At 34.3% G+C, this 13,656-nt stretch overlaps 1 protein-coding gene across 1 annotated transcript in view; it reads left to right on the top strand.

Moving 5' to 3' along the window:
* Positions 1–13,200, top strand: part of pde5 (sperm phosphodiesterase 5) — a gene marked incomplete at its 5' end in the record, with an annotated part of 79,707 nt that extends 66,507 nt beyond the window's left edge. Inside the window, 2 exon segments of the mRNA NM_001033949.1 lie at positions 522–621; positions 12,591–13,200. Coding sequence (NP_001029121.1) covers positions 522–621; positions 12,591–12,835 — 345 coding nt within the window.
* Between the last annotated feature and the right edge of the window lie 456 nt (positions 13,201–13,656).

Raw genomic sequence — 13,656 nt, forward strand, 5'->3', positions numbered from 1 at the left:
AAGATGATACATTTGTATTTACTTTATTGAGGAGCTGTATGATTAAAACATCTATGATGCATCTTTAAAGACAAGAAGGTACCACAACTGGCTTTAATACAGAGAAACCAAGTAAATGTTCATTGCCACATCTGATCCATAAGTGCAGTGACCTGAAATGTCATATGAGTTTAGCTTCATGGTATAGTGGCAATTGAATGTTCTCATATTCCAGAGATCGGTCAAACACAGTGCATGGAAACTTCCTTAGACCTCCCTTGGCCTTCCACCCCTCCCTTCCTCCCTCCCCCTTCCCCACTGTGTTCTTACCATGATCCCCTTATATTCCAACAATGTACAGTACTGTACCTGCATTAATCATGGTTATTCTTATTTGCCCTTTGTTTTCCCTTGTGGCCCGCTTTGTTCAATTCCTACCCCAATCCACTTCTATATCTACCTATACATTCCTTTTTCTTCTATTCTCTTTTTATTTGTTTCCAATTCACTGTCTCCCTCTACTTAAACCCTAAAAATCCCAGATGTTCGCTGAGCTGTGGCCAGACCTAAAACCGCTCGAATCGGGAACCCAGCTCAACCGTGATAACTGGCAAGCATTGTCTGAAGGGAAAGAGCCAAATGGTTAGCACAAGAGAAGCTCACTTTATATTTGTCTTGTTTTTATCTTCATTTAAATTATCCACTTTATTTGTTGACATCCACTTTATTTGTTCATTTTCTTTTGTTTGTATGTTGACCTATATTGGAAAATATGACTGTAACTGTGCTTCATGTTAGACAAATTATTTATAACAACTTAATTTGATATTCTGAAAATTAAATGATATCTGGACAAGTAACAAAGAAAATAAACTCTGTTGCACATTTGACAGCAGTTATCCTTACTGAAAATGATCATTATAATTATACAGCCATGGAAAACATAATCAACAAAATTTGAAGTCACATGTTCAAGTCATTTACATATCTATCCATGTTCTGAAGTTTTAGTTTTGTTGCATTTTTATCCTTCCCATTTTTGTCTATTGTTTTATGTTTTTGTTGTTTCTAACTCATACAAAGTGTGTATAGTGTCTGAATAATAAGTTTGCTGTGCAGGGTTCTGTTGCTGTTTCCATTTGAGTTCATTATCTGCCCTGTTTTAAAAATCATCTAATAGAGGATTTCCAATGGTTTTGGCTTTGTTGTTTTTAATTTTTTTTGCAAACAGATTGAGTTTCATTCAGTGCATGCCTTGCTAATTTATCCTATTGCTTTTGCTTATCTCATGACCTCTTCATTTGGCTCTGATGCTGGCAAATTATTTCTTTGAAAATTCCTCACAGAAATTAATTAAATGAGGACTAAAGTGGTAGGTATTTATGAATCTTTCCTCAAGAGTTTTATGCAGAATAGAAATTAAGGATTTCTTCAGCCTCTTGTTACTCAAAAATCTAAAAAAATCATATACCACCATCTTGTGTTATCTAGATTACCAACTTTGATGAGGTGCATGTTTTACAATAGAAATATAAACCTGACATTGCCTGATAGAAAGGACTATATAGTCAATATTCAGGTCTATCCACAGATGCATCCGTCTTGTAGTATTCTACATAACACATGTTGTTTTTTCTCTTTTAGGGGTATTTATATTTAGGTGCATTATTTTATGTTTATTTGTGATTTCAATGATTACAAAATCTATTGAAATGGTGAGTGGTGTGTTGTGAGATAGAGGACATTGGGTGACCTTTCCTGTCTCTAGATCAAACTCTCTGTTGTTACTCTCTGTTGCTACCGTCTGTTTGCTGCCCTCTCTCAAACCAACCAACCTCATCTTGTAGAACTTTGCTGAATTTGAGCCGGCCCTGAGGCCGCTGCAGGATGGGGTTGAGCAGAATCGCCAGCAATGGAAGAACCTGGCAGACCGCTACGAGCAAGCTAAGTCCACAGACCCGGGGTCTGAGAAAGGTTAGAGGTGGAGTATGAACAAAAATCAAATCTACCTTCACATGCAAAACATAGCTTGTTAACAACAACAACAAAAAAAAAAAAAAATGAGCTCTCTAGTTTTTATGAGTGTGTGCTTGATTCTAATAACATCCAAATAGACATCAATCACTTGTTTAAGATGCAGTCTTGTAAAGAGCTTCACTTTGCTTTTAAACACATACTTCAGGGAAATTAACATGCCTTGAGCTTCACAAGTCTTCACTAACACAAGTGCAAAAACTGCTGCAACAGTCAATGTGCCTCTATTATGCGTTCAGTATCACCTAACACAAGGTTCATTGTCTCTGTGTGAACTTGAATTTACATTTATTGACCTGGGTATTTCAAATGAAAGCTTACGGTAAACTAAATTGGATTACTGTTCTATACTCTGGGAAACTTCTAGTTTGTTGTAGCTAATTTAATGGAAATATAATTGCAGATCTTAGACCTTTTCTCTCATTCTATTAAGCTACCCACACTTTGAAAATAGATGAAAGAAAATGGAGTAGTGTGTGCTATTGAATGAAGTAGTGTTGTTCTATAAACAGAATATCCCCCACCGCTCAGTTCTTATCATTTTCTTCCATCTGTAAACAAGATATATACCACATAGCATACCTGTTCTGTAAAGAAAATATTAATTAAAACTACAACAAAACTAGAAATTTAGAACAACAAAATCTCTTGTTATTTCTTTCATTATGTATTTCTATTGCATTGATAGGTAATTAAAGATGGCACTGAAAAAGTGTAAACTTTTCCACGTAGTATTGCACCTTGAATTAGATTTCCAAGTGTGTCTCACACGATACAATTTGTTTCACACAATGTATTCCTTGTGTCTTAAATGTCGACACCCGTCTGTTCTAATTCAATTTTTCTCAGTTTTCAAATGGGTTATCTGTGAATTTTGTTCATATAGAACTTTTTTAATCAACTGTATCTGTGTGGAATTGTGTTGACATTACTCTTTCTGTTTAAATGTTGCATGTTGTACAGATTGCCTTTACATTATAGGTGAATGGTAAATTTGCTGCAAATGAGTTATCCTGAAATTCAAGTGATGAGATGTACTTTGGGGGGGCTAGCATTTATTTGTATTAAAAGAAAAAAAATATGATATTAATAACTTCTAGTATAAATTATATCTAAAGAAGGCCTACTAGCATTATGAAATTGATTTAAGTTTTGGTGACATTGTCCCAATTGTTTCAGGAATCTGGATACCGTAACTGTTATGAACAAATAGTTCTCAAGAAATGACATTTTTTGGTAATTCTAAACCCCTCAAAAATAGTTTAGAATCTCAAGTTGGGTCAAATATAGCTCTCTTATATTTGCATAAACAAGGCTTTGATTATTATTATTAGAAAGTGTGTATATTTTTCTTTAAAACGATACCATACCGGTAGTTATGATTTTGCAGCCATGGAATGAGCAGTGCATCAGACTAAGGGCAGGGTCAAATAATATAAAAGTTGCCATGAATTTTCTTTGACTTGAAATGAATCCTTGTAAGCAAACATACCATTCATGTTAAGGGCAGTTTGTCAAACCTATTGCGTATATCATTAATATTTCAATCAGTAATCAGTAACGTACACTGGATATAATGATTGAAATGTGTAGATATATAATATGTAAAAGTTGGAAAGATTTATGCAACAGGAGGTTCATGTTTGTGCCTATTGTAAACTTTCAATGTATTCAGTGTAATTGGTGCCTGTCTTTCTCTGTCATTATTATCAATTACAAGGTGTGCTGTTGTGCAGTTGTGATTTATTTATTTATTCATTTATATAAATCTGTTCCTTGTCATTATTTGAGTTAATATGTAGCATGTTATATCAAGTATATTGCAAATAATTGATGTTCGTTATTGCTCTTTATATTCATCTTACATAAATAAATCTATTGAAGAAATATATAGAAAATATGTTGGTAGCAAATTTTGAAAAGGAATTTTACACACAATATCAAGTAATGTAGAAAGATAATAATAGAGACCTTATTCTGCTGAAATATTTGTCTGCATGCAAGTGATAGCTTCCAATCATTCTTGTAATGCAGTTAGAAAAAGAAAAAAAATAGTATGACATCAGTCTTACTTGCAATTTTCATCTTATCACATTCAGTTCATCACCAGTATTACTTTTTGAAAATCTTCTTGCTGATACTATATATATTTTCTTTTTCCCTATTTAAAGAGAATGTATTATTTTTAAAGATTATTAATTTGGGGGGTATGGAGTGAACAAGACTCAAGGAGATAAAACATGACTGTATTTTTTTTAATGAAAACCGTTACTTTGGTAAGAAGCCTAAAATTCACATGCCATGGGTCTGAAAGTGTTTTCTTATTCAATCTAATAGAATAGATTAAAATTTATCTTGTTGAATCCTTTGAGATAAGATAGGCTAGAGCCTATAGAATATGCTTTATTTCAGAATCAAATTGTATCAAACAGGTTAATTTCATGCCCCATTCCCAAAAGGACCTGCTACTATACCTGCAACAGGTTCATTCATGCAATATAAGGGCCGTCAAGAGAAGTAATTTTTTGCAATGGCTTTTGCAGACACATTGTAATCCTTTGGTCAATCCTTTGGCCAACGCAGGACTATAATCATTGTGATTCATGAATGATTGTGCCCAATATAAAGGTACCTATTCTTTGCCACATGGATGCTTTAGCCTCGCTGCCCGGAATGTGCTTACATATTCCAGGAATTTTGTATTACTTGTAACCATATATGTCACATGGATAAGTCTGGTAAATCAGGGATGTGAATCCCGTACCTTGGGATTCCAAGCCCTGGTGCTTACAATGTGTCATAATAATAATAATAATAATAATAATAATAGCCAAATAGTCCACTCCAAATTTTATTAACCCAAAATGGAAATTCTTCTAGACCACTTAACCCTATTCTGACTGGTCTTTCTGAGAGCATCCCCCCCCCCCCGGGCCTCCCGCCACAAAAAAAAAAAAAAAAATCTCAGCAATGGAAGCAATGAATCAATTAGAAATTTTTGCACAGATATTGACACGCATATAAAGAATACTACTGCACAATTTTTTTTCTCAAGATAAATCACTCATTTATTACTTTATTATAATATGTGCCAATTTGATGCCTATTTTTACATATTTTTTTATATTCTGTTTACATAACTAGTTATGGAGGTCAATCTCTTGAAAAAAATTCTGATTAGCATAGTCGATATTATTTTTCAAATTTCAAATCAATTCTTTTGTATTTTATTGTTTCATTAATTGTGTATGTATTCTATTGTTTTTATTTCTTATGTATTTTTTGTTTTAATGATTTTTTGTGTTTCAAAAAAGTATCTAGTAATGTATCACCCCCAGTCAGAATAGGGTTAAAGCTCTACAACTCATGAATGCTTGTGTTATCAGGTCCAGTCACATTGTATAGTCATGTACGTGGATTTGGTCAAACAACAAAGCTGCAACATGCAAGCTGCAACTACTTCAACCATTGCCAGGTACTACCTGGCAATGGCTTAAGTAGTTGCAACTTAATCTCCTGAATAAGATCAAAACATTTCTTTGAGTGAGTTTGGTTGTGCAGCTAGCTACCTGTGATCACCTGTTGCACTATAGTGTTCTGAGACTGTTGCAATTACAAGTTTCAGACTGGTCCTAGGCTGGTCCTAGACTGGTCCTAGACTAGTTGCAGGACTGTCCATGCAGTGGGGCTGGGGCTTTCATGCGGCATCCAGGCTTAGATGAAATTAACTCTGTCTGTGTAGGAGGTTCTTTTGAAACCATATACCTGTACCAACTTGACCATTATCCAAATTTCATTGGAGTTTAAGGCTCTTAAATTGTTGAAGGCAAACGTTCTATTTTCATATTTATCCTTTTTGTTACCCCATAACAGTATGGAAGTGAAAAGTAAGTGGCAAAGTGAGGTTATTATGACATCATTAATACACCCATGGCATGTAGACTAATTCACCTAGGTTTCATTTCTTCATTCTAGACGGATCGACAGACCATTGTAGTATGGCTTCTTAATTAATCCCTATTGTATCATGTATGGTTTCTTTACTTGCTAACTAATCAGATTACACCAAGTGCCGGTTTGTAAGGTTTCTATAATAACACTTATTTCGTTTGATTCAATCAGTAAATGAAATTAGCTGTAAATTATGATGATTATTATTTTCAACTTGAGCAGGGATTTCATAATGGAAAAAAATGAGTCTATTCCTTGTAGAAAGCATTAATTAAAAAAAATTAGATTATCTTTTTCTCATGCTCGTTTCGGAAAGTGTTGAATTCTAAATAAATTTATTTCTATTAATTTTGGTATTAAAAAACTCACCAGCTTTTGCTTTTTAAAAGAAGCTGATTGGACTGCTCTTTGTATCATATTGTAAGGTGCGATATTTGTAAAATGGGAAAAATATATTTTTATGCTTATCATTTTGCTATTTAAGATGTCACATTAACAATGCAAGATCATCTTTAAATTGTCAGGATATTAACAACTCACCTCTTTGAGGGCTTCCATACCATCTGTCATTCTGTGTTTCTTTCTCTTCTTTGTTTCTAAATTTCTATATATACATCCTTCTTTTATTCTTCTTTTCTCTCCCCCATACCTTCCTTCACTATACATTTATGACCTCTCTGTAATTGCTCCATATTTATCACTCAAAGTATGAGAATATCACTGCAATTCTCTTTTCTTTTTCCCCTTATTTGTTTTCAAACTTCACACATATCCCACTTGGTCTCCCCCTCCCCCTTCACTTGGAGCAGACTAACTCCCCTATGTGCTGGAATCTGCTTACACCTGCACACACAGATGCAGACCTTCTTGTAAGTTCCAGGCAGATGCTGGCAGTTTGATTTGTGTCTTTTAGTTTGTTTTCATGTCTTTATAAAGGTTTGTTTTGTCTTGTATATTTCCAGCAAAAGGAGAAAGGGGGCTAATGTATCAAGCCAACCAGAATATGCACTCACTTGCACCTGTTTTCCTAGAGAGAAGATTTTTATTAAACTGTCTTCTTTATCTGATTAGATGTCCACCCTATCAATACACTTTTTATTTCAGTTCCTGATTCACATGCTTATAGTTTAATGAAATTGCTTGTCTTGCAAGATGTCAATGTTTACATGTATGTTCAGATTGATTCCCCATGCCCAAGATATACCTCCTCCCTTAAAGTTGGTTTATTTTTGGACCAGGTTGTCAAACTTAGAAGACAGTATTTTTCTCTTCAGCGTATTTACTATATCTTTCATGATATTTGGCTTACCAGAACTTTGGTTGTAGAAATTATTCCCAGTGTTGCTTGTCTTGTCTTTGTGTGTGTAGGGATTGCCCAGTGTCTTGCCTCTTTCCCTGTTATAACATGATTTAGTCCAGGCCTTGCTTGCTTTCATGTATACCTTTCCTTTTCCTTTGCCTTTTGCTGTTTGTGAACTGCATCTATTATTTTTTCCCCTTTGTATATTACATTGAACTATACATAACTGATACATGTACATGTATGTATACTATCTAAAGCTTATATATTATGCTCATTTCTAACTGAGGGGCTATTGAATTAACTTTAGCTATAAGATGACGTATTTCAAATGTAATATTTTTCTTTTCAGACTATTTCAATACTTTTACTATATGTCTTGTTGGGTAAGACAATTATTACAGTTTTCCTTTTGATAGCAATATTTCTGGTATTTTTCAACACAAAGCCTCTGCTCTCTGTTTTGCACTGTTAAAAGCTGAATTATATACCGGTATGTTGATAAGCTAAAAGACTTCATTTTGAAAATATTTTGACAGTATTACCAAAGGCATCACATTTGTTATTGTCCATATTTAGCCATATACATCAGAGAGGCTACATACATATATTTTGTATGGTTCTAGGACACCTACCCCCTGGACATCCACCCCCCCCCCCATGGATAACCACCCCCAGTCATCGACCACATAGGACAATTACCCCTTAGGACAACCACCCTGTAGGACAACTACCCCCCGGACAACTACCCCCAGACAACTACCCCCTACGACAACCATCCTCTAGAACAACTACCCACCGGAAAACTATCTTAGGGGGTAGTTGTCTGGGGGATAGTTGTCCGAGGTAGTTTTCCTAGGGGGTAGTTGTCCTAGGGGGTGGTTGTTCCGGGGGTATTTGTCCTAAGGGATAGTTGACTGGGGGGGGGGTGAGGATTGATGTCCAGGGGGTAGGTGTCCGGATTCGATTTTGTATATGGTTTGTTGAATCAAGTGTTACATACAATTATTGTTTTGCCCCATGTAGGAATTAGTTTACTTATAGAATAATTTTGTTCTTTCATTAAGTTTCAAAACAAGACTTAATTTCTTGGAATGGAATGCAAGCATTGATTCTGAGTAGGGAAGATGGTTTCCTAGTATTATATGGATTTTTTAAAATAAAATAGACTCGACCAACTACCACCAATATATTAACTTTGTAATCAACTCTGAATCTAGATAGCCTGTTGGGAACATATATCATAATGAGTTGATTGAATCTCAACAACCACTGAATAACACACACATATATTAAAATAGTCAAATCTTAGAATGAAGAAAAGTAGAAATAAGTTTCCTTCTTTAAAAATGTATACCTACAATGTATATTATTATGTTATTATACATGACTATTATCATATTATAGCATTTGATTGTGGGATAGGTTTGTATGTTGAGAAATATGCATGAAATGGTGTTCAAATAGCATGGAGTTATCTTTCCTTAAAAAAAAGTCATATTCATGAACCAAAATTGATATATTCAAAGTGCATTTAATCATATTTGTAGAAATAATATATGAAGTGTGTTGCAGAAATTACATTTCAGTGCAAATGTCTACGTACTTAATTACATTTTATCAATATTATTGTTGAACAGCAGGCGTATTTATCTCTAGTATTAAAGGCACTGTAATAATTGAATTGTTTACAATTAGGTGTGAACAGTCTCCTGGGTACCGTTGATAGTTGCTATTAGGATTAGAAAATATAATTTGTGCAATAAAAATCAGGTGTTGGACCATGCACATAGAAAATGTGTTAAGAAACTTTATGTCAAGAGTAAATGTAGAACTTCACACTAAAACAATACTTGCATTCAGAAAGACCAAATACATTTTAAAATTTTGGAAAATCGGACCCATGTTTAGTGATATTTTTGTAAAAGAGTGACCCATTAGAGCGGCACACCCTTGTATGTCTTAATATGTGAGTACCCCCCCCCCCCCCCCCCCCCCCCCCGGTTTTATCTCCCCTTTCATCAAATTAATCTAACGTTTATGTGGTCATCCTTCTCGGAAGAATAATTTTATTGAGTTTTATACAGTCTTGTGGTTAGTGTAGCATTGTCATAATGATATTTTAATGCATGAAAATAATAATTTGGGAATGTCACTAATGTGGCCGGCATGACATCGGATTGCCTTTGCTGGGACTGAGGTATGATGGGGAGCTCTATGTCTGTGCACGGACAATTAAGACTTGGAATTGAACCAGAAGTCCACTTAGATTCCTCTAATGCTTAATCTTATATTATTCCTGATATTCTACAGTGTAAGTCTGTCAAGGATTTTTTGATTTTATTCGCAAAAGAACATCATCATTTTCAGAAGAAAAGACGGCCGTGTCATTTTGATACTGCAAAAACAAAAGTCCCCAAGTCTGCGCACTCATTTTTCTTACAGCAGTTTGAGATTTTGGGCATAAAAGACAGCTTTTTGAGGCTTGTAAATAGAATTGCTGAAATATTTGTCAATATTTTGTCTCGTTTTTTGCATTGATATCATTGCTGTAATAACAACAAAAAACATATTTGTTGCGTGTTTTGTTCTATCAGAAAACAGATCAAAGGCAAAACGTACGTCCATAGACATAGTACATGCACTATAAATTAGCGGCGAATCTTCTCTCTTATGTCACACAAGTCCTGGATGTAACAACCAAGATGCACAGCGGGCAAAATTTAGAGTTGCAAATTGGTAACTTCAAACAAAGATTTCTTGGCTGGATGACAATGTGTGGCTTTAATATTTACTTTATTTCATTTATAAGACTCTTCTTTATATACATGCAAAATATATCAAAATTTGACAACATTTCCAACCTTTTCCATCCTCCTTTAAGTACTTGCTAGTTGCTACAATAACTATTATTGATATTAACAATTAAAATTGATATAGTATATGACAACACTAAGTTATTTGTCCATGAGTTCTCTCCCTGAAGATACAGAGAGTCATAAACAATGTTAACCTCCATGTCTGTCTGTTAAACTGGGAAGTGGGATACAGTACACAGTTGTACTCAGCTGCATTCCATTCCGAGATGATTAGTTCGCTCGTTTTCTGCCTTTTCTTTTCTTTTCTTTTCGTTGTCAGAAGAGATTTGTAAAATTTGAGGCTCCACCAAAAAATAGGCTAAGGATGGGGGGAAAGGTATCCCAAGTGTGTTTTTACAAATTCAACAAAAACACCCTTTTTCTTGATTTTGTGTCCACTTGACACCCTTAATATACATGCCTTAGCATAAAAACTACCCTTTTATGCATTCTTTTGGTTGCTCATATGTACAGCAGTATATTTGACTGACAAGCTATTTATTTGAAGAATGCTGGGAGTGTTTCTGCTTTCTGACCTTCAGAAATGGCCCTGTAGCTAATTAATAATAATAATCTTGATTTATATAGCGCTTAATATGAAATACCATCTATAAGTGCCAGGTCATCGGATTCATTCACGCACAATATGCACCATCTCCACTCCCTGGGTAGTATTCCTTCCATATGGTCACCTTTGAGGGCATATACAATTACTTACACAAATGCTTTCATCATCCTGCCGGGTCCCCATTTCTCTCTGGAGTATAGAGTGGCAAATGTAGATTAATGCCTTCCCAAGGGACATTAGTGTCGTGTGGGGAATCAAACCACGACCTACAAATTTCAAGTCGGTGCTTAAACAACTCGACTATGACACTTCTAGCCCAACTGAATTAAGCCAACTTCAAAGTAGCCTGTTTATATTTCTTCATCATGACACATATGTTTGTTGATATTGTTTGATAAAAGAAGCCTTGGAGGATTATAAGATGTCTGTCAATTTTGTTAATTTTGCATACCGGAAGGCCATCTGAAAATAAATTGCCTGATATTCCAACGATGATCTCTGTTTCATAAAACTTGTTTTCAATGAAAACTACCATAGATCAATGACAAATTTTCTACTTTGTTACTTGTTATTGATGACAGCTAGTTTTGTAAAACAACGTTCTAATTAAGAGCCAGAGAATTGATACTTGTTGAAATCTTTGCATGAATGTTGCTGCTACCCCCCTTTAATGCGGAGTGGACTAAATCACTTTGGGCATGAAAGATACACTCTGCAATATATTTTGTATATCAGCTGCATGTTGTGGATAATCATTTCTTTTTAATTTTAAAATTTTGCACTTTTTATTTTACCCTTTGAAATGTCTTATTGCAGTGAGTTTGATTTTGGGAGTGTCGCAGTTCCTTCTTCTTCCACCCTCAAAGTCTCTCTTGTAGATTCATTTTGTAGCTTTAGAATTTTTATTGCGGTTGTAACAAGCTGATAAAATTTATGCTCTTAAGTGTCCCAAAGTTAATAATATAATGCTTTTATATAGCAAAATTCAACCTAAAATTGGTTTATTAATATTAGTATTATTATTGTTATTATCATCATTATGTCATTATTATCATTACTGTTATTAGCGTATTATTTCTTTTCTTCCTGCCAATACAGAAATAACCATCATGTCCATGTAATATAAACAATGCATTCAAATATTCTTGTGCCTCATATTATCAATACCGGTGTGTTTTTTTTATTAATCGTGTTGTACGCCTTACTTCTTTAGTTTGAAGATCTATGTGTCTTGTACTCTCTCTCTCTCTCTCTTCCTTCCTCTTTAAAAAAAACCTTTTCTGTCTTTATGTCCCTCCTATTCATTCCTTATTTCTTGTCCCCCCCCCCTTCCCTTCTCTCGCTCATTGTATAATCAATGTGGATTACCTATAGATTGTATACCATAACATGTAAATAATCAGAGAATAATGCCCCCAACCACTTCTACCATATCCTCTCAGTTATTGTAAACTGTACATTGTAACCGTCTTGACATGAAGTGTGATAAATTCTGTTTCAGACTCGTTTGAGATCATTGACATATCTTGGAAGAATTTGAGAGATTTTGAAAATATTTAAATTACTCCCCTGGAAAATGTGGACATTTATGAGGAATGTATCAGAAAGAAGTCATTGTGACTGTCCATATTCATATTAGAAGAAAAAAAGAATTGATGATATTCTGCAGAGAGAAAAATGATCATGATGCATTTTATATCAGTCAAGGAGTTAGTAAATCCTAAATGTAAGCAATATTTGCCATTTCTTGGCAAGTATTCTAATTTTTTTATTTGATTCTTTTAAATTTGTTGAAAAATATACCGTAAAGAACCTCGAAAAGTGTTAATCTGTTTTTACTGAATTGAATTTGGTCGTTGTCAGCAATTATTATATTTTTAATTTGTTTTCTTCTGAATAGATTGGGGATCTTCCCCTCCCTCCCTCCAAACAAGCAAACAAATGGAGAGCACGATCCTCCAGAACGACAGGACCCAACTGGATACCCTTGATGAGAAACCTTCGTTGGAATGCATACAGAAGCAGGAAGGTAGTAGGAGTACTGGGGGCGGTGAACCCAAGAAACGGGGCTCACAGATGAGCCAACAATGCAAGGAAGCCCTGGCAGCAAAGAAAAACAAGAGCTCCCTTTGTTCAGTAATTTGATCTTTGTTTTGATACTAACCATCCAAATGATGTCAATTGAGGGATCTTTCTTTGTCCTAAATTGAATATTGAAAGTATTATCCAGATTTTTGTTAAAAAGACAACTTCAAATTATTCAGGTTTTTCTTCTCTTTAATATCTTGAATGATAAGCATTCCATTTGCTATATTATTCATTTTACACCACTTCAAGAAAATTATATTTGATACATAAATATTTTTCATTACTTTACAACATTGCTGCCAATTAAAGCATAGTCATGTGCCAGTACAATTTTATGCAATCAATTAGTTTGCTCTTTTTGATAATAGATTCAACTTGCAAGAACAGATTTTGATTGTCATGAGTTTGTCTTGACAATAGAACGAAAGAAAAAAAACAGTCACTTTGTGGAAATGTTACACAGAAGAAATAATACTGTATATAGCCCTGAAAGTCAATCCGTGCCATATTTGCTTGTTTGAGGGGAGATTATTTAATAATAGAGTTAGAAACCAAAGTTGATTAATATAATTTATATACATATATGTATTTTAATTGAATGTTTGGTCATACAAACTTCATATTGTTCAAGTCTTCTTCTTTTCCCCCCTGAAACATAAATACCTTTTGTTAATGCATATCTTCTTTGTAGTTTGGTTGTGCAAACAATAGTGTGTGACTGTGTGTACTAACAATATTTAGTCAGGTGACTTACTGAATGTTGCCTGAAAAAAACTATTTACAACTCTAGTGTGCTCCTTTTGAATCAATTTATATTTTGAGCAATTCTTGCCGAAAAAAACTTGCCATTGGGCACGTGTCTTTTTCTCATTGTGTGC

This window comes from Strongylocentrotus purpuratus, unplaced genomic scaffold (genome assembly GCF_000002235.5).
Source record: "Strongylocentrotus purpuratus isolate Spur 01 unplaced genomic scaffold, Spur_5.0 spur5_scaffold_15, whole genome shotgun sequence".
Taxonomy (NCBI): Eukaryota; Metazoa; Echinodermata; class Echinoidea; order Camarodonta; family Strongylocentrotidae; genus Strongylocentrotus; species Strongylocentrotus purpuratus.